The sequence below is a fragment of the Ochotona princeps genome, chromosome 30 (assembly GCF_030435755.1).
Source record: "Ochotona princeps isolate mOchPri1 chromosome 30, mOchPri1.hap1, whole genome shotgun sequence".
Classification (NCBI taxonomy): Eukaryota; Metazoa; Chordata; class Mammalia; order Lagomorpha; family Ochotonidae; genus Ochotona; species Ochotona princeps.
The window spans coordinates 6,629,433-6,655,637 of record NC_080861.1 but is presented as its reverse complement, the minus strand read 5'-3'; the positions used below and the strand labels follow the sequence as shown (position 1 = coordinate 6,655,637).

Here is a 26,205-nt window from a genome sequence, read left to right as displayed (position 1 = left end):
CTTCCCACCAGTGAGGTGGTGATAATGACACCTAATTCATGGAATTATTGAGAGATCCAGTGAAATTATATAGAGCAAGGGGGTAGTTCCAACACTAATTCCTATTCCATGAGTAGCTGCATAATAATAATAATATATTCAGAACCTTCACAGTTTATAACACTTTAATTTGATGGTTAAAATTACAGTATTTAGTAAACCGAACAGGCTTTATTTACCTGTTGGTGAAGAAATGGAACCTCACTAGAAAACCAGGTCCTCTTGAAAGGCACAACTACAGAAAGAGAGGGAAAAACAGAAAGATCTTCTACCCGCTGGTCACTCCCCTAAAGGCCACAATGGCCAGAGCTGAGCTCATCCAAAGCTGGGAGCCAGAAGCTCCCTCTGGGTCTCCCATGTCAGCGGCAAGGAGTCAAATCCTCGGGCCATCTTCTGTTTTCCCAGGCCATAAGCAGGGGCTGAGTCAGAGGTGGAACATCCGGAACATGAATCAGCTCCCACAGTGGTTGCTGGCACTGCAGGTGGAGGCTTTACCAGCTGTGCCACAGCTCCACCACATCCTCTACCAAGGGAGTCCTATCTGGCTTCACCAAGACACTGAAAAAGGTTTGTACTGAAGGTTGTCTGTGACGCACTTCTCCACGAACATAAGAAGTTTTCTACCTGCTGTTGCTCATAGGTTCAAGAACTGTACCATTTCTTTTCATTCAGAGTTCACTTGCTGGATGTTACTGACTCATCTCTGGCACCACTAAGAAGTGTGTGAACTCTCGGAATAAGAAGCTAGGCCCAGCACAAGGGCTCTGCCTAAGCCATTGCCTTGCATGCTCCAGGATCCCAGGTGAGCACTAGGTTGTGTCCCAATGGCTCCACTTCCCATCCAGCTCTCTCGGAAAGAAGCAGGAGATGGCTCAAAGCTTTGGGACCCTGCACCTGCTTGGGAGACCTGGAAGAAGTTCCTGGCTCCTGGCTTTGGACTGGCTCAGCTCCAGTTGCTGTAGCCGCTTGAGGAGTAAACCAGCGGACAGAAGATCTTTCTGTTTGTCTCTCCTTCTCTCTGTAAATCTGCCTTTCCAATTAAACGAAAATAAACTTTAAAAAAAGAAAGAAAAGCTGAAGAGCTGGTCCGATGCCACAGGAGGCAAGCGGCCCCTTACTATCTCACATTGGAGTGTCTGGAATTAAGTCCCACTTTGCCTTTCTTTTTTTAAAGATGAGCTTATTCATTTGAACGTCAGGAAGACGTCTGCGACCATACCACCCGGAACGCGGCCCAGCTCGTCTGAACGTCAGGAAGAGACAGAGACAGAGAGGTTCCGTCTGCTGCTGCACTCCTCCCATTGCGGCAACAACCACAGATGCACCAGGAAAGTCAGGAGCATCCTGGGTCCCCCACATAGTGGCAGGTGTCCAAACCCTTGGACCATCTTTGGCTTTCCCAGAGCATCAGGAGAGAGCTGGATCAGAAGTAGAGGAACTAGAACATGAACTGGTGCCCATACGGGATGCTGGCATTGCAAACTATTAAAGAGACTGTCCTTTTCCCAATATATCCTGGTACCTTTGTCAAAGATCTAGCAGCTATGGAAGCTTAGATTGATTTGGGGATCTCTATTGTACTTCAAAGTAGGGCTTAACCAGCAATTACACTGAAGACAGATGTTTCAGGAGCATTAGAAAGCAAACAATGACAGAATAATATATACATGGGCCCAGCAGCGGTAGCCTAGCAGCTAAAGTCCTTGCCTTGCAACTGCCAGGATCCCATATGGGCGTAAGTTCATAGACCAATGGTCCCGCTTCCCATTCAGCTCCTTGCCTGTGGTCTGGGAAAGCAGTTGAGGACAGCCTAAAACCTTGGGAACCCGCACCCGTGTGGGAGACCTGGAAGAGGCCTTAGGCTCCTGGCTTCGGATTGGTCTAGCTCTGGCGTTTGCGGCCACTTGGGGAGTGAATCATTGGACGGAAGATCTTCCTCTCTGTCTCTCCTCCTCTCTGTATATCTGACTTAAAAAAAAAAAAAAAAACCAAACTTGCTCTTTAAAAAAAAAAAAAATGTAGATAGTATTCTGAAGGGGGGGAATTAAAAATCCGTATAAACCTAGAATTACATCACCCAGTAAAATTTCTTGAAGGAAGAGGAGGAGAAAAAAGGGGAAGTTGGGGAGAACTGTGAGCTGATCTCTTCAGATGCTCACACAAGATTCCCAAGAATCAGACAAAAGTAATAACGGAAAGCTCTCAGATGGACAGAGGACAAGCAAAATGCTGTTACACGCTCACAGCTGAGTGGACCTAAAAATAAAGTTAATTTCTAGAATGAAACAAGATAGAACTGCAATTGTAAATAATAACAAATAGTAGGAGCAACAAGCACAGGTGCAGAATTAAAACACCCAAAGGCCATTGTATTTTCAAAAGGAGAGAGTATTAATACTAACTTCACATTTTAACTTTACATCTTAAAATAAGACCAAAAAAATTACTAAAATATATACAGATTATATAATTTCAGATAAATTTAGGGGGAAATGATGTGAGAAAAAGAAAACACACAGTTCAGAAGCAGCAAGCTGCTTTTTAAAGTTTTCCACATTTTTAATCTACTTTTGTTATATACCATTCTCATTCATGATAAATAATATTTTGTAATTTTTATTGGGTGGGGCCTGGCACAATAGCCTAGTGTCTAAAGTCCTCAACTTGCATGTAGCAGCATTCCATATGAGCATCTGTTCGTGTGTTCGTGTCCTGCCTGCTCCACTTCTCATCCAGCTCCCTGCTTGTGGCCTGGGAACGCAGTCGAGGATGGCCCAAAGCCTTCGGACCCTGCACCTGCATGGGAGACCTGGAAGAAGCTGCCGGCTCCTGGCTTCGAACTGGCTCAGCTGACTGTTGTGGTCACCTGGGGAGTGAGCCAGCACTTGGAAGACCTTTCTCTCTGTCCTTCTCTGTGTAAATCTGACTTTCCAATAAAAATAAACAAATAATAATAATCATTTTTATTGGGAGTTTATATTTTAAAGCTTGATTTATTTATTTGAAAGGCAGAATTAGAGAGAGGAGGACAAGGCTCTTTCACCCGCTGATTCATTCCCCAAATGGTAGCAATGACCAGGGCTGGACTTCTGTTTCCCGCATGGGTGCAGTGCCAAGCCCTTGGGCCTTCTGCTGCTGCTTTCCCAGGCACGTTAGCAGAGAGCAGACATGAATGGAGCAGCCTGGACTCGAACCGGCAGCCACATGGTTGTTTTTATGTTTGCTTCTGCCGGCTATAGCATATGCACCGTCTCTCAGATAGTTGTTGGAGGAGGGAATTTAATCAGTTTCTTGACTTGGACATTCCAATAATTTATGAGCGCTATAAATTTAAGCTCCCAACTCCTTAAAATGCAGGTCTAGGAGCTTGACATTGTGTGTGGGTTTAAGCTTCCACCTGCAGTGCTGGCATCCTACCTATGCAGAGTTTTTTAAGTTTCCACTGCTCCACTTTTAATCCACTTCCAGCTGATGTGCCTGAAAAGACAACAGAGGCTGGCCAGGTGCGTGGGCCCCCACCGCACTACACAGGAGACCCAGACGGCGTTCCAGGCTCCTGGTGTGTGCCCTTCACCTTGCCCAACCCATTCGGGGAGTGAAACAAATGGATGGAAGATTCTTGCTCTGTTAGTCTTTTAAGTCATTAAAAAAAAGATTTATTTTATTTTCATTTAAAAGGCAGTTACCGAGATAAGGAAGAAGAGAGATTTTTACATCCACTGGTTCAATACCCAAATGGTGCCAAAAGCCAGAGCTGGGCCACTCAGCAGCCAGAGCTTCTTCTGGGGCTCCCATGTGGGTGCAGGGTCCCAAAGACTTGAACTTGCTGCTTTCCCAGGCCACAAACGGAGAGCTGAATCAGGAGTGGAACAGCTGGGACGGGTGCCCGAAGGCGGATGCTGGCACTACTGGTGCAGGTTTAGCTTACTGTATCTCGATACTAGCCCCTTAAATGATACTTTTAAAAAAAAGATTTATTTATTTTTATTGCAAAGTCAGATAGAGAGGAGGAGAGACAGAGAGGAAGATCTTCTGTCCGATGATTCACTCCCCAAGCGACTGCAAAGGCAGGTGCTGTGCTGATCCGAAGCCGGAGCTTCCTCCAGGTCTCCCACACGGGTGCAGGGTCCCAAGGCCCCAGGCTGTCCTCGACTGCTTTCCCAGGCCACAAGCAGGGAGCTGGATGGAAGTGGAGCTGCCGGGATTAGAACCAGCACCCATATGGGATCCCTGTGCGTTCAAGACTTTAGCCACTAGGCCACCATGCCTGGCCCATACTTTTTTTTTTTAAGAAATGAAATACAGTTCTCAGATGTGGAAGATTAATGTATTTCTTCTCTTAAATTGAGAGACAAGGCAGCTTCCTCATCTACTTGTCCAAGAGTGTTTTTTCTTTCTCCTAGTCCACCTTCTTTCTGAAGATGATCCCTAATGAGAGTGACTCTGCAAGGTACCAATTTCAAGATCCTACATCAAGCTACCCTAAGCCCTTACTTCCCACCCTCATTCCCAGGATGCCCGGCTGCCTTCGTGTACCTGAAGAAGCTAGTATCCACCTTTAAACCGGGCAGACCTGGGCATACTGGTGTGCTTGGTAGCCCCTGTAACCCATAGACAGTAAGTTCATCCAAATAGTGCTGCGACCTTCTTTATTTTCATTGTTGACCCTTTGGAATTTTTCTTCAGAGAGTTAGCTTCATGATAAAAATAAGATCATTACTTTACCCAGCATTATAGGACGTGGATACTGAGTTTGTTCGTGTTCTAGAAGTTCACCATTTTGCCAGCTCACAAAATCCTATTTTAATGCTTTACCACAGTGTAAAACTAAAGTCCGAGGATAATAGTTATAGTTGGCTACTCCTGCCGACATACGGTACCTGAGGTTCCCAAAGTTAACAGCCTCTTCCCTCCCCGCCGCCCTCTAGCTCGCCCTTACTGGGAGGCCTAGCCTCGGACTTTAAGCATGTTCTAGAACTCTCCAGGCTGGCCTACCTTCTTCTTGTCAGAGGTAGAAGACAAACTTCACCATTACTGCTCAAATTCTTCCCCTAAGGAAGCAGTGGAGTTGGTTTTTTTTTTTTCGTTTGGGCACTTCTTCGCATTCAGTAGCTGACAAAGGAGGTGACGGGGCCAACCCACGGGGGTCTCCAATCCAACCCCATCTACCTCAAACTTAACAGAAATACGTCCCAAGTTTCTAGGCTGTTGATATTGCTTTCTCTGCGTTCCGCAGACTAGGGTACTACTGGCCATATTTCCTACTTCTGTATGTATTTTGATGGCTATGAGGGCGGGCGGTAGGGCTTCATCATCTTCGTTTGAGACGCCATTTTGAAAACGGGGACCCGGCCTCCGACATGTCTCAAAATATAACGTACTGACGTTCAGTACGCATCCTTCTCGCAAGGGGGGGCTTCCAAGGTGCTTCTGAGGTGACGTGCGTCCGTGGAGCTGTGGGTCCGTGCGAGGGCGCGCACCCCCTGCATCCCCCCGTAGGCGCCCCCTCCGCGGGCGCTGTCCCCCATTGGCTGAGGCCGTGGCCACGCGCCGTGCCCGTGCGTGGTAGGCCCTCCGGGAGCCCCGTGGCCACGCCTCAGTCCCGCGGCTGCCTCCTCCCCAGTCCCGCAGGTCTCCTCCTGCCCTCGGTGTTCTTCACGCTGCTGCTCGTTTTTGGTTTTTTTGTTTGTTTTCTCTGTGCCTTCCGAGCCCCTTCGAGCGAAAGCGGGCGGTGGGCTCCCGCGCACGTCGCAGCAGCCTCCTAGGTGTGCTTCCAGAAGCGCGGCCTCGGCCTCCTCTTCCTCCGCAGCCCCGTCGGCTTGCCGCCATCATGGTGAGTGGAGGCAGAGGCCCGCGAGGGGGTCGGGGGACAGAGCCGGCCACCGTCCTCCGGGGTGTGAGGAAAGGCTTTCTGGGTGTGGCGGAGGCGGCGAGGCTGGACATGGGGTGCCCCCCAGCCTGGCTGCCGGTGGTGGGGCGCCTGGCTGGACGCCCCAAGGGCCGCAGGGCGACACCTGAGGCCGACACACTGCCCGTCGCAGCAGCCCGCGCTGTGGCGTTGGCAGCCTGTTGTGAAGAGGTTTTTTGGGGGGCGTGGGCAGGGCCCCCCACTCTGGCAGTCTCTTCCCCCCATGCCCCAGGCGCGTAGGCCCTGCGCGTCTTGGGGTTCTGACGGAGTCGGGGTCCGCGAGATGGCGGCCGCCCCGACGCCTCCGAGCGGGGCTCCCTGAGCGGGGCCCACAGCCCTGGGGTCCGTCCGCGGGGGTCCGCGGGGGTCCGTGGGGGTCAGCGGCCGTTCCCTGGGGCGCCTGCACGCACCGAGGGCGCCCCCCAAAGAGGCCGCCCTGGCCCGGCTGCCGACACCGCACGCCACCGCCGCCATCATGGCCACGTGCGCTGGGGTTCTGGTGTCGGCCTACGGAACTTTTAGATTTGCTTTTTAAACTCTGGGAACGCCTTCCTTTGCCTCTCTCTCTCAACACTCTAGGAACTTTGAACGAGAATGTTGATTTTGTAGCGAGCGTTGGTGTCCGTTTTTAAATCAGTGGCATCGCATTGGTTCACAGCCGCTGTGGCCCCAGTTCTGTGCCCACGGACTAACCATTAAGTCGCAAACGTGTGTGTAACAGCCTGTGGGTTCACATTTGTGTTCCATAATTACCACACTCCTGTTTTATGGTCTTATTTGTAAGTATGTTGAACGGTCTCTGTTCATTATTTAAAGTCGCCATTTTTGATGCAATTTAATGATTATTGAATTTCTTTCCTCTTCATTATTAGAGGTAAAACGGGAAATACTAACGGCTTTACGGGATTTTTTTCTGAACATGAAAGTAAATTTATCATTTGAAAATAATCTAGGAAATCGCAACCTTTTTTAATCCCCGCACTGCAAATCAGTTTCGTGGTGACCCATGTGTGTCCTTCTAGATATTTTGTGTGCTTGTATCAATTACTGTCCAATATACGGGACAGGACCGTGGTATAGCACGTTAAGCCTCCACCTGCAACACTCATATGGAATGCCAGCTGCTCCATCTCTAATCCTGCGCCCTGCTGGTGGCCTGGGAAAGCAGTGGAAGATGACCCAAGCCCTCGGGACTCCGCACCGGCAAGAAAGACCAACCAGCAAGGGGCGCCTGGCTGCCAAGGGGTCCAGCTCAGGCCGTTGCTGCCGACTGGGGAGTGAGCCCGTGGGTGGGAGATCTCTCTCTGCTACCCTCTGTAACTCTGCCTTTCAAACACAAGTAAATCTTTTATACACACACACACACACACACACACACACTGGAAACAACACAAAACAAGTATAACTTGGAGTATATAATGTTGAAAATTGTACCAGTACTTTACTAAATTTCTTTATGATGAGTAACTTTTCCAGTATTAAAACAATACCACCACTGACAGCACTGTGTAAATATCTTGGCGTGCTTGCATTGTTGATTTCTTCTGATAGCTCTCCTGGAGTGAGTGGAAATGTCTACACCCATTTTACAACTGTTCTAATTTATAAAAAATCTTCACAAGGTACTAATCCTGAAGTGTATCATTTTCCCACTGATGGTATGTAGATTGATTTATCTCTAAAATCTTTCCCTTGAGAGACTTTATTATTTTTTCATTCTTGCCAACATAGGATAGAGAAAATACTTCACTTTGTTGATGTGGCTGTTTAAAAATGTGTTTATTGGGTCCAGCAGTGGTAGCCTCGCGGCTAAAGCTCTTGCCTTTCACACTCTGAGATCCCATAGAGGCTCGAGTTTATGTCCCAGCGGCCCCGCTTCCCATCCAGCTCCCTGCTTGTGGCCTGGGAAAGCAGTCGAGGACAACACAAAGCCTTGGGACCCTGCACCCATGTGGGAGACCCGGAAGAGGATTCAGGCTCCTGGCTTTGGATGGGTGCAGCCCTGGTCATTGTGGCCAGTTGGGGAGTGAATCAACAGAAGATCTTCCCATCTCTCCTCCTCTGTATATCTAAGTTTCCAATATAAATAAATAAATCTAAAAAAAAGTATGTATTCAAAAGGTAGAGTTACAGAAAGGAGAGACCAAGGTTTTCAATCTACTGTTCCAATTCACGTGGCCGCAATGGCCAGTGCTGAGCCAGGTGGAACAGAGGAACTGGGATCTTAATTCAGGCTCCCAAGTGGGATTAAGGAACCGAGTGCTTAGGCCTTCTACTGCTGCTTTCCCAGGAGCAGTGAACCGGAGCAGGCCACTGCGTTGGAGGTGGAGCAGCTGGGCCTCCAGCCAGCACCCGCGTGACATTACATCATTTCATGTCACAATTCCAGTCTGACGTACTTTTTAAAAAGATCATCTCTTTTTATATGTAAATTGTCAACCTACCTTTTTACTTGTGTATTTTTGTTATTTCTGTTAACTCCTAAAAATTCAGTTATTTGCCACACATGGTAGAAGAAATTTGATAAAAGTGCTGCCCCTTACTCTATTTTTGATTTCTATGAAAATAACTTTTGATGTTTAACTTTAAACTTGATAATGTCTTAGGATTAGATCCATAGAAAATGAAATGTGTATTTTGTTGGTTATTTTTTGAAAATTGAAAAAGGGGGCTGGCATTGTGATTTCACAAGTCGAGCCACTGTCTGGTGGCATCCCGTGTGGGTATCAGTTCACATCCCAGCTGCTCCCCTTTGGGTCTAGCTCCCTGCTGATGCTCCCGGGGAAGCCGGAAGGATGATCCAAGGAAGACCTCGGCCCCGCATCTGAGAAACCTGGAGGAAGCTCGGGCTCCTAGCTGCAGGCTGGCCCGGCCCCAGCTGGTGGGCAGCCATTTGGGGTGGAAGACCTCTCCCTCTCTCTCTGTACTTCTGCCTTTCAAATAAGTGAATCTTTAAAAATTAAAAATGCATGCTGTATTTTCTCAGATTCTTTTTCAATGATGAGGTGAAGTCACAGGCTTCCTGAAAGTGTTGTTTGTTTGTTTGTTTGTTTTTGTGGGAGCAAGCGTGGCAGCCTGTTGCTTCCCAGTCGCAGGCCCATATGACTTCCTGCTACCCGCCGCACTGCCCAGAAGCTGCTCTTGTAGTCATGTTAAGTGTTTATTCTGATTTTCATTTCCTTAATTTTGGCTTTTCTCTTTTATAAATTCCTTCTTGTTGACATGACTATAACTTGGATGATTACAAATTACAAGTGTAGATCTCAGTTTGCTTACGTATTAATTGCACTAACTTGATGTCAGAGAAGCTGATATCCCAGGAATTTGGATTTTCCCAGTTTTTAGTTTTCGTGTTGCTTAGATACTCAAACATTAACAGGGGTATGTTAAAATAAACAGAAGATTGCGTGTCTGGCGATCTCCAAGCTGGCCCGTGTCACCGTCCCAAGATGGCTCATTCAGAACCCACCAAGCTGAAGTTAGAATTCATCAGAAGGGTTACAATTAATGCAGTTTTTCATCATCTATATAAAGGTTGAAATTACATTTAACATCAAACCTCTGCTTGTCCTGAGCATTCACTTTTAGGAGTATTTTTAGTCACAAAAATAAGATAATCAGTTTCCTTTTTTATTGTTTTACTTACAAATCATGTAAATACGCATCACCGGTGTATTATCCCTGCTGTTTCAGATTTGATAAATGGAGTGGTTTATTTACTTTGTTAGTTTTGACCGCCACCTGCTGGCCGAAGATGAGCACACATTGATGCCTGCCTTATCTCAGACATTACAGAATTAAAGTGATTAGATGCATTTTGTATTTACTCCCCAATTAAGCAGGCAGCCGACATGCAAAATCCAAGGCAAAACAAAATTTCCTATGATACTGTGTGCTTTTTTTCCTATCAAATCATTACATCTGAAGCATCCGTTTTACTTTGGCACATACAATCTGAAAATAGAGATCTTTGTCAGTCATTCACTTCGGTTTGTTCTTTTAAAGATTTATTTGTTTTTACTGGAAAGGCAGATTTACAGAGAAGGAGAGACAGAGAGAAAGATCCTAAATTGGCTGGTTCACTGTCCAAGTGGACACAATGGCCAAAGTTGAGCTGATTGAAAGCCAGGAGCTTTTTCAGGATCCCCCAAGGATTTGGGCCGTCCATCCTCTGCTGCCTTCCCGGGCCATAAGCAGGGAGCTGGATGGGAAGTGGAACCACTAGGACATGAACCAGGGCCTATATGGTATGGTGGCGCTTGAAGGTGAAGGATTAGCCTGTTGAGACATGGTGCCCATCTAACCACTCACTTCTTGAGCCAGGATACTGAGATTCTGCAAAGGCTTATTTTATTGAACAATGAAAAACAAGTTCTTCATGAACGATTTTTCACTTTTAGTGGCACTGTGACAAGATTTCTCAGTCAAAACTCTGTTCAGATTTTAGGTCAGTTATGTAGAATGCTTAGTATTAGCCATGACCTTCTGCCCACCGAATACCAAGACTATATCTCCTGTGTTACTACAGAAAATTCCTTCGGCCGTGAGCAGGTGCTGGGGAGGCATGAACTCTTCTGGAGTCTCTGGCATAGGCCGGTTATTAGCACCTCTCACTTCAGCTACATTCATAAGTTGTAGTGCAGAGATGGTTGACTCTGTAGCTTTACAAAGTTCATTTACAAGTGAAGGGACAGTTGAGTAGAAAGTCAAGGGATTTCAGGGCAAAACTGTCATGGTGCCAGTGTGTGCCCCGGGGAGGCAGCAGGTAAAAGCTCGGGCACTTGGCTGTCGGCCACCCACGTGGGAGACCCGCAGTGAGTTCCTGGCTTGGGCTCGGCCCACCTCTGACTTGTTTCAGGCATCTGGGGAGCAGGTGGAAGGTTTCTGACTCTCTGCCTTTCAGATGAGTGAAAAATTAGCAAAAATGTTGAAAAATTTTTCAGAAATAGAAGAAAATACTGTAGAAACATATTTTCACTGTTTTCTACTTCATTGTCATACAATATCCAGTTATAGGAAAGAATTAGAGAACATTCATATAGAAAACCAGAATAGCAAGTGTAAACACACATGAAGAGAGAAGCACTCAAGAGTCAGCTTTGGTCATGTGGCAATTTTAATTTCCTCTCCAAATAGTAGAACAGTTTATAGAATGATTATCAGTAGCTCCTAGCATTTAATTAGCATTTAGGGGTTTTTCCTACTGTCTCTTTATGTTAATTGCTGTAAGAAGTACTGTGTTTCCTTTACAGAAAGATGTATCAGTTGCTTGCTTTTCTTTATGTTGGTTGCAGATGTATGTTTGATAACTTTCTCAGAAGTCTTCCATATAGAAGTCTTCCATATTTATCTCTTGTAATCATTTCATTCATGAATGAATTTTAGATAAATAGATGTCTTCAAATAATTTCCTGAAATTCCAACCAGTTGTTAATAAAGTACCCACAAAAGAAGTCAGCTAAAATAGCAAAAGAGAGAAACTTTTTGTAACAACCTATTGGAAATAAATTCAAAGAAGCACATAGTAATATTTATTACCGTATCACTTTATGCTTTACAAAATGCGTTCGCAGGTGTTGCCTCTTTTCGTTTTCACAGTAGTTTGCCCGGAGATACATCGCTGGTAGTGAGTAAGTGGCTTATAAGCAAGTAAGGGACATGAACAGAGCTCGCCCAATGGAATAATTTTTCGTTTGCTTAAGTTATTCTGCTTCTCCAGTATCTCTCTTACCTATCAATTCTGCTTCAGAAAGTTGACATTAGCCACAGAACCTACTGTGGGAAGACTAGAAACAGTTCTGCTCAAAATCCAGAGAAGTAATGAGCTTTGTGTAGGGATTTCTTTATCTGAAAACAAATATGGCATTGTATCGTTCATCCCACTGTAAAAATTAGAATTAGTGGAAATGACTTGGTATTATTTGAGAAGGAAACTGATTTCAAAGCTTTGAATGCCCTAACATTGGGGGAGAGTACTACAGCTGTCACACCTCTTTTTAAGTAGGAGCTATGGTATGTGGGAAATAATGTGTTCATGATCCATTTTCTGAGTTAACCAGGTGTACTAACAGGGAGTGTTAAAATCATAAAATTCACATTATTGATTGTATGGAGTAGAAAGGTGAAATAAAAAAGGTTGGTTTGAAACTTTGATACTTGGTTTTCTTTTTGATGCATCTTTTACATTTTCTAAGAGATTTCCATGTTTTCTATTGAAGATTTGTTTTCATTTGAAAAGCAGATTTTTACTGAGAAGGCGAGACAAGGAAGTTTTTCCATTGGCTGTTCGCTTTCCCAGTGGTCATAATGGCCAGAACTGAGCTAATCTGATGCTGGGAGTTAGGAGCTGCTTCTGGGTCTCCCATGTGGTTACAGGGTCCCAGTGCCCTGGGCCATCCTCTGCTGCTTTCCCAGGCCCTAAGTAGGGAGCTGGAACTGAAGCAGAGCAGCCAGACAGGAACCCACACCCATGTGGGATGCTGAAGCCAAAGAGTGGAGAATTAGCCTGCTGCTCCAACCACCTGGGCCCCTACCATGCTTTTTAATAATGTATTCCATAAAATCAGAATTTGTTTGCCAGTGTAGAACAGTATGCTTCTAATAACTTTAGTTTTTGCCAATCTGAACTGTTTTTTCTTACAAGTCAGAAAATGCAAAGCCAGTCTTTCATAGAATTGTATAAGCAATAATAATGGGCAACATTAGGCTTAATAAAGTACAGTAACCTTGGGCCCAGCACAGTAACCTAGTGGCCAAATACCTGCCCTTGAATGCACTGGGATCCCTTATGATCATTGGTTCTAATCCTGGCGGCCCTAGTTCCCACCCAACTCCCTGCTAGTGACCTGGGAAAGCAGTCGAGGGTAGCCTAAAGCCTTAGGACCCTGCACCCGTGTGGGAGACCTGGAGGAAGTTCCTGGCTCCTGGCTTCCGATTGCCTCAGTTCCGGCCATTGCAGCCACTTGGGGAGTGAACCAGTGGACAGAAGATCTTCTTCTCAGTCTCTCCTCTGTATATCGGACTTTCCAATAAAAAAATTAAACATCTTTAAAAAAAAAACAAAGTACAGTACCCTTGATTGCTTTAAAACGAGTCTGAACTAAGCTATATTGGTGACTGATCTATATATAATGAAGAATAATTTACCTAAAATAGTTTGTTCTTTAAATACAGAACTTAGGTTTCATGTTGTGCATGGGTTTTGTGTGTCTCATTGTGATGGTCTGCTCTCTATATTACAGTCTGCTGCAAATTCTGTGACTCCGAACACAGCAGCCTCCAGAGAGGCTGGCACCCAGTCCTCGTCAGCTGCATCCAGCCAAGGCTATGTTCTACCAGAAGGCAAAATCATGCCCAACACCATTTTTGTTGGTGGAATTGATGTTAGGGTATTGTATTCATATTTCATTTTTATTTTAAAATACATTGTGTGGAGTGGAAATTTGATCCTGTTGCAAGCCTAATTTTTTTTTAATTTTGTGCAGAGTTGGTTTTGTGTTTAACCATAGGAGCTAAACATACTGTTGACAAAGAGTTACATGTCTTGGGTGACACTTGAGGGAATTAATTCACATTATAAGACTCCCTTTAGAGTAAAATTTAAAATTTCAAATGCTGAATTTTTATTCTTGAAGTTTAATCTTTTTCATAGATGGATGAAGCAGAAATTAGAAGTTTCTTTGCTAGATATGGTTCTGTTAAAGAAGTAAAAATAATCACGGATCGAAGTGGTGTGTCCAAGGGGTAAGTAAAACACGTAGTGACTGTCAATTACCAAACATCTAAATGCTGGCATCTGGTATTCTTTCGTTTGCATGAATGAAATGTGTTGCTTTGTTCATTTCTTGCATGCAGAAAAAAATTTGTTAGATCTTCAGCAGTTTCCTATTATTTGTGTTTCAGTTTTTCCTATTTCGACCAAGTGGATTAATTGATTTTACCAAATAATTGTTTTCTTTGTGTATTTCACAGAACCTTAAGTTTTAACCGTCTTGCGTTAGATAATAAATTTCATATTTGTAGGTGAGGATGTTATGTTAGGACTTGTCGCAGTATATTGTAACATAGGTGAGGTTTTAAGGAGTTAGAAGCAGCCCTGTTTACAGAGGATCTAGCACATCTCACGGATGAATTAGCGCAGTGGGTTGCCCACCTTTCTCCTGACCACTCCTGTTACCTCATAGAATGCTAGAAGTGCTAACCAGTTACCATACAGAGATGATTTTATCTTTCATTTATCTGCCTTTCTAGCTATGGGTTTGTTTCATTTTATAATGACGTGGACGTACAGAAGATAGTGGAAGTAAGTAATCTTTGTGTGGAAAATGTCTTATTTAGTTTATTATTGAAATGTTTACTGAGTGCTGAAAATACTAATTCATAGGCTAAATACAGAGAACAGTAACACTTCTTGGTCAAATCCACGCTTAGAATAATCTTGCATAACATGTCTTATTTTTGACTGGATAAGTAATTTCCAGAACTAGAGAGGAAGACATGGGGCCAGTTGACAGCTTTTGGATCAGATTCTATTGATGCATGATTGGAGTGGTCAAGGAGGAAAATGACAAAGTTTGTTTTGATATATACTTAACCACTGATCTGTTTTTCTTAAAGGTTTATGTAAAGTCAGAGTTAGAAATCCTCCACAGACTGATTGACTGTCCAAATGGCCAGCAAAGGCAGAGCGGTCTCTTGTGTGGGTGGCAGGGTGGCAGGGGCCCAAGCACTGGGGACATCTCCCACTGTCTTTCTTCTCAAGCCATTAGCAGGAGCCAGGACTCAAACCCGTGGCCATCCAAGGCAGTGGTTTTACCAGTTAAGCCACAACACTGACCTCTCTTGTTCATTTCTTATAATGGAAGGTTTAGAGAACACTGTGGTATTAACACAGGTGTTGAAAGTAAAGACTAGGAAAACAATTCTAATTTTGTTACTGTTTTTGTTTTCAGTCACAGATAAATTTTCATGGTAAAAAGCTGAAACTGGGCCCTGCAATCAGGAAACAAAATTTATGTGAGTAAAAAAGAAATTGTTTTGTTGGTAGATTACTTTTCAGAGAACTAAAAATGGGTTTTGTGTGTAATTTTCTTAAAAGGTGCCTATCATGTGCAGCCTCGTCCGTTGGTGTTGAACCCTCCCCCTCCACCGCAGTTTCCCAGCATGTGGGGCAGTCCGAGCACTGAAGCTTACATGCAGCCCCCGGCCATGATGAATCCCATCGCTCAGTATGTGCAGGTGAGAGTTACCACAGTCTGACCATCCGCACACGTGGTGTATCTGTCATAAATGAAAATATAGTTCAATGGTTGAATACTTTGGGTGATAAAAATTGACTTTTGCTAGAAATCTCTCAGGTATTTTTTCTGTACAGTTAGCTAAAACATGCTTGTTTATAATTGCCAAGCATTTCTTAAAGGACAAGTCTCTTCTGTGTTACGAGTCTTCAGAGAGTAAAGGCAGCTTTCTTCAAGTATCTTTCTAGTTTATTTAAAGCTAGCAACTGCTTCAGCCATCTTTTATTTTCAATAATTTCCATGTGCTTCCTCTCATATAGATCGAAGACTTCTGGATGTATTCTGGTCTTAAATAGGTAGATTGCTGGTGTGCCTTGGTAGAAACCTTGGGAGTTTCTGGTGTAGAGTTTGGTCCTGGTTGCTTTGAAGTGGGATTTGGTATGCTGATTCTCTTTTCATAAAGAACATTTATTTTCTTCTTAGTTCATTTTAAAGGTACTGCTTTTGCTGCAAAAAAAATTAATGGTAAAATAGTTTTGCATTGTCTCTCTCTTGCCTGCATTTTCATCTGTCTGAAACATAGGTTACATCTTTTCATTTTTCTTGTTCTGAACATGGCTAGAAAGAAAAAGTCATACTTGTTCTTAACCTTTACTGAGAGCTGTGATTTTTTTATTGGAAGAATCACAGAGAAAAAGAAATCTTCCATCTGCTGGTTCACTCCCTACCACAGCTGCCAGTGCTGGGCTAAACTGAAGCCAGGACCCAGAAGCCAGGAGCCCGTGGGTCCTCCACATGAGTGCACAGGTCCAAGAACCTTGGTCATCCTCTGCTGCTTTCCCTGGCACATTAACAGGGAGCTGGATTCGAAGTGGGGCAATTGGGACTCCAACTGGCACTCTTGTGAGATCCCAGCATAGAGGGCATAGTTTCACCTGCTGTGTTACAATGCTGGTCACCAAATCTATTATGAATGTTCATGAATGCTATTACCTTTGTGGTTTTAATTAATATTTATTGAAATATGTAAGGGGATTCTTTATCTACCAGTTTGGAATAGTAGTCTACCCTTAATCTTTAGAAATGAAATAAAGGAAAAACATGAAGTCTGTTGGAGGATACACACATTGAAATAATATTGTCAAAGGAGTACTAAACCATTTAGAAGTGTTTTTTAAATGAAATAGCAGAAGGATTAATCTGACTTACATGAATGTCAGTCCCCTTAGAGTTCTATCACAAGTGGGAGAAAGAACTGAGTGGGGATAAGTATACACAGAAGATAAACACAGGTGGTTAAATCAGTCACCTGTCGTTCATTCTTCCTGCCTGCCACAAAAGACAATACTTCTTTATCATGAACTCAGGCATTCATTTGGAATTATAGGAATGAGTATATGTGCTAGTTAATATAGCATAATACTGATGTTCATAGTTTGTTATGTTGAGAATAGGGTTTTTTTTTTTCAGATTTTCCTTAGTTAATCCAGTTGTTCTGTAAACTTCGTTTTCAGGCATATCCTCCTTACCCAAGTTCACCAGTTCAGGTCATCACTGGATATCAGCTGCCTGTTTATAATTATCAGGTAATTTAAGAGGGAACAAGTTGATATACTTTGAAATATTGTGAGGCTTTTAATTTATTTTTATAAATTTCCCAAGCAGTTTGTCATTTAAACTAGGGAAATGTATCTAAAGGACAAAAATATAAAAGCAATGCAGAGACCATAATCTCTATTATTTAGAAATAATGGAATGATAATTTTGACCAAAATGTACTTTAGCAAGCACTTTTCTTTGACTGTCTTCTAAGATTTATTGTCTGATTTTTTTAAAGACTTGTTTATTTATTTAAAAAGCCGGAGTGACAGAGAGAGGGAGCGACAGAGAGCTTTCATTCACTGATTCGGTCCCCAGAACTTGCAGCAGTCAGGGATGGCCAGACGAGGGCCCAGAGCTCGGGCCCCGGGGAGCATCATTCACTGTCCCCTCTGCTGTGCTAGCAGGAAGCTGGAGCAGTAGCAGAACAGCCACCGCTCACCACACTGTGCCATGACACCTGTGCTTTAACATTTGTTCTTCCATTGTTGCTGTCAGGTAGCTGAACTATCGTGAAATTTTTCCAAAAAAATGAGTTGAATTATCCAATTCTTAGGTCACAGAATTTTAATCGCACTTGATAGTTTTATTTTATCTGCCTGCTACAAAACCATAGTTTTCTGAATTTCTCCTCATAGATAGCAAAGATCACTGACCATGGTAATAAATTTAAAGAACTACTATCTAAGTTTTCTGAATGTCGACTTCAGAAAACAGAAAAGTTGAGCTTATATATAATAGTCATAGTAACCTCAGATATTAGAAACAGAAAGTACTTCTTTCTTTCATTTTGTTTCTTGTATTGTAAGAATTAAAGAATCCAGTGTGATAAATACTTTGTTATCTTTTATCTTTGTGAAAATGCATAGGAATATTTGAATAATTTTTTGTTTCTTTTTCCCTTTTCAAGATGCCACCACAGTGGCCTACTGGGGAGCCAAGAAGTTATGTTATACCTCCGGTAAAATGAATTAATATAAATATATCTTATTCTTCAATAATTTTCTCATTTAACTATTACATGTTTTTGGCCTTTTTTTTGCCTATGATGTTTTTTTAAATTTACTTGAAAGGCAGAGCAGTGTAGAGAATGAGGGAAACTTCTTCTGTATGCTGGTTTGCTCCTCAGATGGCTACAGCGTGCAGGTCTGGGCCAGGCTGAAGCGAGGAGTTTAGGAGACATCATCACGGTGTCTCACGTGGGTTGCACGACTCAAATGGTGATCTGTTGTCTGCTCCCTTCCCAGACTGCAGCAGAAAGCTGGGGTGGAAGTGGAATGGTTTTGACACGAACCAGCTTGTCCAGGTTGCAGGCCTTCGTGAGCAGCGCCTTAACTTCCTGTACTGGCCCTATAAGTGTTTTTCAGTGCTCTTTTAAATTATATGTTATGCTTTCATAATTTCTTGTTTTCAAAAATGTATACTCCCGTGGGAGAAAGTATTTATTTATTGTGTTTAAGCCAGGGCTGCTCTGCATATGGTAAATGATCAGTTACTTACTGCTAGAATATATAATCTGGAAGGTATTAATGCAGCTTTAGGGTTAACATTGAATCTGCTTACAATCTACCTGTGGTTCTGCTACCTGTAAGACATCTGTTAAAAAGAAACAGAAATGTTAGTACTGTTAATACCATTGAATAAGAAGAGCGTTAAAATAAAAGGTTGTACCCCCTTTGAAGGACCTTGAGCCCTTGTCATCACCAGGATTGAATATTTGAAAGATAAAACTAACAGGTAAAATTTTCAAGTACTCCCTTACTACACGTTTAGAATTTGTTTTTCTTGGAGTCCTAGTTCTGATTGTGTTAATACCTTTAGGACATTTTAAAAGTACGTCTTTGCCTTACTGCCCTTGGGCTATTCAGTTTAAAACTGAAATGATATAATTGAATTTCAACTTAGAAATGTACCTGTACAACTTCAATTACACCATTGTCTTTTTGAATGTAGGCTTACACAACTGTTAACTACCACTGCAGTGAAGTTGATCCAGGAGCTGAAGTTTTGTCGAATGAATGCTCCATTCACGAAGCTGCTCCATCCCCTGGAAATGGCTCGCAAAAGGCAAACATTTAATTGTGTTGACTGTTGTTAATATTTCGTATTTATATATTCGGATTTTAATAATGACCCTTTTAAAGATGGAAGACATTTGTTTATAGAGCTAAGTAATTAACTAACATTCAGCCATTAATGGAAAAACTGATGAAGTTTCTGGCATCCCCACTTTCTAGTTGTACATACAGTTTCAGATTCAGTGGTAGGCCTCTCCTCTTCCAGTTTGGTTTTATTTCTTTCATCATATACTAAGGAATATTATTAGTATTTTTGACAATTTAAACAAGTATTTAGCTGAATAGTAAAACACTTTATTTATAACCTTCTAACATACTGGTGGAAGCTCTCAAGTGGAAAAGTGGTAATTATTCAAATACTGAAGTAGACAAAGTTGTTGATTTTCTTGTTATTGTAAGATCAGGTTTCTGTGATAATCTTTCACTTAAAAAAATTATTTAGTTGTATTTGAATGGGAGATGTACAGAGCAATCAACCACTAGTTTACTGTCCAAATGGCTGCACTGGCCAGAGCTGGGCCAGTACAAGGCCGCTAGCCTGGAGCTTTTTCCAGGTCTCTCCCACATGGGTGCAGAGGCCCAAGGGCTTGGCCGTCTTTCTCTCCTTTGCCAGGCCATGAGCAGGGAGCTGGATTGGATGTGGAGCTGCTGGGGACTCCAGCCAGTGCCCACGTGGGATGACAGCAAGCTGAGGCTTAACTTACTACGCCATGCCCTCAGTACTGTCACTTTTGAATTAAAATGTTTTATTGAATGGGTGTGATATAAAAGTTGGTATACAGGGTATCTGCTGAACGACTGTCATCTTGGAGTGTGGACTTTTATCATGTGTGTCTTCGGACAAAAGTGTTGGAACTCTAGAGTCATGAAATGAAAAAAATTTAAGATTGTAAAAAGATATGAAAGTAACTTACAGTATAACTATAATTAGGTATTTTTTCTTAACAGTACTGGAATTCACTATTTCTTATCTAACAGGAGATATTTAAAAAGCTTAAGCAAAAGATCATAGGGGTTTCAGAAATTAAGTTTTTAAGACTAATATTTTATCATTAAAATTCTAAAATACTTCTTCAGTTTGTCAGAACACTTAAGTGATGTGGTAAGAATTAGGAATTGCATAGTAAGTGTATTTATTCTTTAAACCTTTTTTTAAAAGCTTTGTTATGAGTAAAATTGTCTTTAGGTTATTGAAAACTTCTGTGTTTCAGAAATCTGTGGACCGAAGCATACAGACGGTGGTGTCGTGTTTATTTAGTCCAGAGAACAGGCTGAGAAACTCCGTCGTGACTCAAGATGATTACTTCAAGGTATGAAAAAAACGGTATGCAGGATAAAAAATGGATTTATTAGCTTTGTAGTATCCTTTTTCCTGTGGTATGTGTGTTTACAGATGATTTGGAGCATTTAAATGAAGTATTGGGGTTTTACTGTAGCCCAGTAAACCACAGCGAGTGAGTTTGACCCAGCAAAGTATTTGATACCAGTCAAATCTTGGTAGAATGTGGTTTATCTTCACGGAGGAAGCTTTGACTGAGCTTATAGTCGAAAGGATTCATGAAAGAAGGTAGTCGAAAGGAAAATATTGGTTTGACCAAGTAGTAAAGAAAAAAAAGATCTAGAGAACTGAACTTCACATGTAGGTGTTGACTAAAGAGAGCGGAAATGGATCACGCCGATGACGTTCCGGAACAGTGTGGCAGGAGAGGGTCAGTGAAACACTGCAGGCAACACTGAGGGGAGAGATGCAGCCTGTGGGGCTTCCGGGCGGACACAGCGTGATCTTGCTGCTCTTCCACCTGGACGGGTCATTTCAGTTTTCCTGAGGCTCTAGTTCTTACAAGTGCAAATGAGGAGGAGGCACAGAAAGTCTCTAGGGTCCCTTTATATTGGAGTATGGCAGTGTGAAATTCACTCAAATATTGTGTTTAGGATGGGGAAGGTGTGTGCTTAAATAAGAGGTTTATCAAGATGTAGGTACCATGTAGTTCACCTATTTAATGTGTATACCTCACTGGGATTTTTTAGTATATTCACAGGATTGTGTAACGCTGATGCCAGTCGATTGTAGAATAGCTTGGTCACTAGCATTAATCACTCCCCTTTTTCCCTAACTTTTCTACTTTAGCCTTAGGCAATCATAAACTTACTTTCTTCAAGGAGTTTTCTATCCTAGACATTTTGTAAGTAGAATCGTAGGGTATTTGATCTAAAAGTTCATTGGTGTTACAGTGTGTATTTCTTTTTTAGTTTATGAATATACCATATATTTCTTCCTTCATCAGCTGATGGACATCTAGGTTATAAATATGCACAAGTTATTGAGAAGATGGAAGTTTGTATTTGTCCTGAATCTAGGGAATATGCCCAGGAATGAGATTTCAGAGTCACATGGTATAACCATGCTTAATAGTTGAGAAAGTGTCAGTTTGTTCAAAGTGACTGTACTGTTTTATATTCAAAGAGAAGTGGGGTTTTTAGTATTATTTATTTGATTTATTTATTTTTATTTGAAAGGTAGATTTCACAAGAGAGAGGAGGAGAGAGACAGGGAGAGAGGTGTTGTATCCATTGTCTTCAATCCCCGAATGACTGCAGCAGCTAGAGCTGAGGCAGGCAGGAGCCTGGAGCCGGAGCTGCCTCTGGGTCTCCATGTGGGTACCGGGAGCCCAAGGATGTGAGGCGTCCTCTCCTGCTCTCCCAGGCTGTGAGGAGTGGAGCTCAGACTGAACCAACAGGAGATGCTGATGTCCCAGGCAGAGGCTTCATGTGCTACACCACAGCACTGGTTCCTAAACAGAAGAGTTTTGCCCATTACTTTGTATCTGTTAAATGGAGAAAGCAGAGTGCCTTTTTTAAGTCCCGTGGATAAACTTAGATGAATCTTAAAAATGAATTTTTTTACAAAATAGTAAGGAACTCCTAGAATGCAGAAGAACAAAAACCACAGTAGTTAGTAAATATAATTCCTTTAAATTGACATTTTGCTCTTTAGCTGTTCCTTTCTATACACATAGAATCCACTTTAGACTGGAAAGAACTGGTTTGTATGACAACCTACCATGTGCAAAGTTCTGAAGATTAGTATTTAAATTATTTTTTTAACAAAGAATAAAATATTCTTTTTTTTTAGATTTATTTACTTTTATTGGAAACTCAGATTTTTACAGAGAGGAGGAGAGACAGAAAGATCTTCCATCTGCTGGTTCACTCACCAGTTAGCTGCAAGAGCTGGAGCTAAGATAATCTGAAGCCAGGAGCCAGGAGCTTCTTCCAAGTCTCCCATGCGGGTGCAGGGTCCCAAGGCTTTTGCCTTCATCTACTGCTTTCCCCGGCCACAAGCAGGGAGCTGGAAAGAAAGTGGAGCGTCTGGGACACAAACTGACCCCATATGGGATGCTGGTACATTCAAGGCGAGGATTTTAGACTATCATGCTGGGCCCCCCAAAAAATTCTTTAAACTTTATTTTTCACATGACTATAGACAAAACTTCGCTTTAAATTTTAGAGTTTTCAGCTCACTTGCTCGGAGTTAAAAGTTGGCAGCCTACGATTGTTTGGCATCTAGACCTATTTCAGTTGGCCAGGTGTAGTTTTTACTGTTTCTGTTGAAATTGAGTACATTACAGCATTTAAATGTACTTACCATTTCCATGGGAAATTCTCTTTGTTGTGTTAATTTGTTGTGTACTTTCACAATTTTGCGTTTCCCCTGTGACAGCTCAAGAGAAATGTATCAGTTGGGTCACTTTTCTGGGTCATAACCTAAGTAGGACAGACGTTATCCTGCTGACAGATTATCTAATCTCCAGATAACACCTCTCCTTACATGACAACTAGATTTAATCCCTAAAAAATGGTACAGCCGAGTTAACTGTAGAAAAGAAAGTGCTGTTATGTGATTTTTACTGGTTTACTCAGTTTCATTACTCTTCTTTCCACCTTTTTTTAAATAAGATTGAGGGACCGGCACAGTAGCCTGGTGGCTGGGGTCCTCACCTTACAAGCACCATGATGCCATGTGAGTGCCAGTTCTAGTCCTGGCTGCCCCACTTCCTGTCCAGCTCCCTGCTTGCGGCTAGGGAAGGCAGTCAAGGATGGCCCCGGACCTTGGGACCCTGCACCTGTGTGGTGGATGTGTAGCTAGGGAAGGCAGTCAAGGATGGCCCCGGACCTTGGGACCCTGCACCTGTGTGGTGGACGTGGAACAGGCTCCTGGCTCCTGGCTCCTGGCTTCGGATTGGCTCAGCTCCAGCCATTGTGACCATTTGAGGAATGAATAGGTGGGCGGAGGATCTTCCTCTCTGTCCCTCCTTCTCTCTGTATTTCTGCCTTGCTGATAAAAATAAATCAAAAATCTGATTAAAAAAATAAATATTTTTTAAGACTTATTTTTATCAGAAAGGCAGACATACAGAGAGAAGGAGAGACAAAGGGAAAGATCTTCATCCTGTAGTTCATTTGCCAAGTAGCCACAGTGGCCATAGCTGAGCTGATACGAAGCCAGGAGCTTCTTCTAGGTCTCCCATGCAGGTGCAGCGTCCAAGGAAAGCCTTGGGCCATCCTCTGCTGCCTTCCCAGGCCACAAGTGGGGCGGGGGATGGATGTGGAGGCCAGCACGGGGATTGGAAGGGGAGTTAGTTGAGCCATGGTGCAGAGCTCTCCTTACGCTTCTTCAGGCCTTTCCTCTTTGACCGTACACCTCTGCCAGCAGCAGTGAGGGCGAGATTGTGTGCATATACGTCACCCTCTGTGTCCGTAGGTGCCACATCTGTAGATGCCGCCAGCTGTGAAGTAATATGTTGCTTTTTAAGTTGCATTTAAAATGAACATGTGCAATCTCAATTACTACTCTTTTCTAAACAGTATAACAACTATGTACGTTGCAGTTGGTATTATTAACAATCTAGAGATGATTTAAAGCATGAAGAGAATGTGTAGCAGTTACAGACAAATGTACTGCGTTTATATGTGAGGCGTTTGAGCATCCGGGAGGCCCCGAGCCTGTCCCTGAGGAGACCCAGAGGGTGACCCTTTTTTCAGTTTTCCTCTTCATTCCTAAAGGACGGTACATTGTCACAGGTTGGAGACACGTTGTTTAAAAATGCTACAACTGAAATCTTGCATCCTAAAACATGGGATTTCAAATTGAAATGACAGAGTGATGTTTGTAATCTATGATTTCCCCAAGATGAAATTCTGTTAGTAAAGTCAGTACTTTGAAAAAAATCACATACATTTCCACCATTTGTATTTGAGATAGCACTGCCTAGTCACTAGTTTAAAACGCGTAAAATAATACCTCGTAAAAGTGTTCCGTTTTGGAGTTTACTGAGATTTCCGTTACATAAAACTATCTATGTTGGTATACACTGCTAGCCCTAAGTTGAAGAATGCTTCACAACAAGGGTTGCCTTTTTTCTTGTTATTTGTAACTTTCTAAGTATTGTAGCTCTGTTAGATCAATAGGAAATTTTCAGTGACTTTAAAAAAACCTATTTGTCTTTTGTAGGATAAAAGAGTACATCACTTTAGAAGAAGTCGGGCAGTGCTTAAATCTGTTTGATCCTCCCTGCCAACTTTCTGGTCTCATGGAAATTGGCTGATTTTGAATATTAAGAAGAGACTGGAAGTTTTTCATTGCTGTAGAATTTAACTCTGAGTTTATCAAAATTCAGAGTTATATTAGATTGTGTAGTTTTATTTTACACTGAAACTGTTCTTCATTAGCTGTTTATTTAGAAACTAGTTCCATGTTTAATAGATAGTTTAAAGTAAAAATAAATGAAACAGAGAAAGAACTTTTAAGATTATCTGTAAGGATTTTTTTAGACTTGAAATTAGAATTTTAAGAGTTTTAAAGGTAAATACGGATTTTCAAAAAAATTGTTTTAAAAAGCCTCTTTTTGAAAGGTCAGAATTTTGGACAGTTTGAATACAAGCGTTTCATTTCTCCAACAAGTACCTGTGAACAGGACAGGATTTAGAGTATTGTTCGTTGTTTTCTGATTTGTCTAGAAATTTACCACAAAAGCAGAATTTTTAAAACTGCATTTTTAATCAGTGGAACTCAGTATACAGTTAGTTTTATTGAAGTCTTCCTTATCTAAACCCAGTAAAACAGATTCTAAACAGTCCAATCAATGGGTCTTACATGTTTTCAAAATACTTTATTCTTCATCTGGATTCCACCCATGTATGTTCTGCTTGATTGGGATGGTAATTAGGATAACTAAAATTCTGGGCCTGCTGTTTTTTTTTTAAGAATACAGAACAAACTAAACTTTACTAAGTAGATTAACTTCTCAGTGAGTAACCATTTTCCTTTTTAGTTTTACTCCCTTTTCCTCAAAATGCTGTAAGTAATGGCTGTATCTTAAATTGTGCAAAATATTGGTATTAAAGGCTGCTGAAATTTTTTATGTCACTTAAAGGTTAATCAGAGTATCTGATAAGAATATGTTTTTATAAAAACATTAGTTATTATATAGAAATTAGATTTTTATTTTGTTGGCCTATTATTATCTTTCCTTTTGTAAACCAAAATATGTCCAGAGTAGTGAAAGAATGTAGATTTTCCTTTTCTAAGCCACAAAAGTTGTGAACAATAGGTATATCCAAACACAAATTTAACGAATTGTTTCTGGATCTGCTTGGAGCCCCATGACTCACAGCAGCCGTTTGCTGTGCCCACAGCCCATCCTTGGTGTGTGCTGCCATCCTTGTAGGAGGGAAGTAGTCTGAAGGAGGGCCTTGGGAGGCAGCAGCGGGTGAATCCCTGCTTAGGATGCACTTGTCTCGGCGTCATCTGACCTGCCCTCCCCTAACGCAGCTGCCGAGGGCCATGTCACCAATACCCGCTGTGGTCCGTAATTCCCAGTAGTTTTCTTGTTAAATCTGAAGGGAAGAGTTTTTTAAAGATTCCCAGAAGGGCTTTTTTATACCTTAGAAGGTGCCCCTAAATTTGTGCTTTTTAAAATTTTCAGTACTCTTTTTTTAATGCTATAGCATTGTTGCATACATCCTTGGATTAAATTTCTGAATTACCACAAGTGATACCTAAATTCTGAAGAGCCACTTCTAATTATCTTAATATAACCTTAAGGAAAAGCAAGAAAATAAACTTATCTGCTCTTTGGTTGGAGTAAATTTAAAAGTAGAAGAGACAAAATCCTGAACCTTTCAAAATGGAAAATAAATTTTAATATTCAAAATGTTTCTACTACCTATTTCTGATACTGTCTTTGCATAAGTGAATAAGTAGAAATAAAGAAACTTCTTTTCAAAAGTGTTTCGGACCTTTATTGGTTAGTGTGGGACAAGGGTTAAATCTAGAAATTCTCAA

At 42.1% G+C, this 26,205-nt stretch overlaps 1 protein-coding gene across 1 annotated transcript; it reads left to right on the top strand.

Moving 5' to 3' along the window:
• Positions 1 to 5,680: 5,680 nt before the first annotated feature.
• On the top strand, positions 5,681 to 25,559 carry DAZL (deleted in azoospermia like). Its single transcript, XM_058657089.1, has 11 exons — positions 5,681 to 5,872; positions 13,189 to 13,335; positions 13,599 to 13,690; positions 14,198 to 14,249; positions 14,899 to 14,962; positions 15,045 to 15,184; positions 16,698 to 16,769; positions 17,693 to 17,743; positions 18,736 to 18,849; positions 20,072 to 20,170; positions 24,373 to 25,559. The coding sequence occupies exons 1-11, from the start codon at positions 5,870 to 5,872 to the stop codon at positions 24,424 to 24,426; spliced, it is 888 nt and encodes a 295-aa protein (XP_058513072.1). The 5' UTR covers positions 5,681 to 5,869; the 3' UTR covers positions 24,427 to 25,559.
• Positions 25,560 to 26,205: the final 646 nt, after the last annotated feature.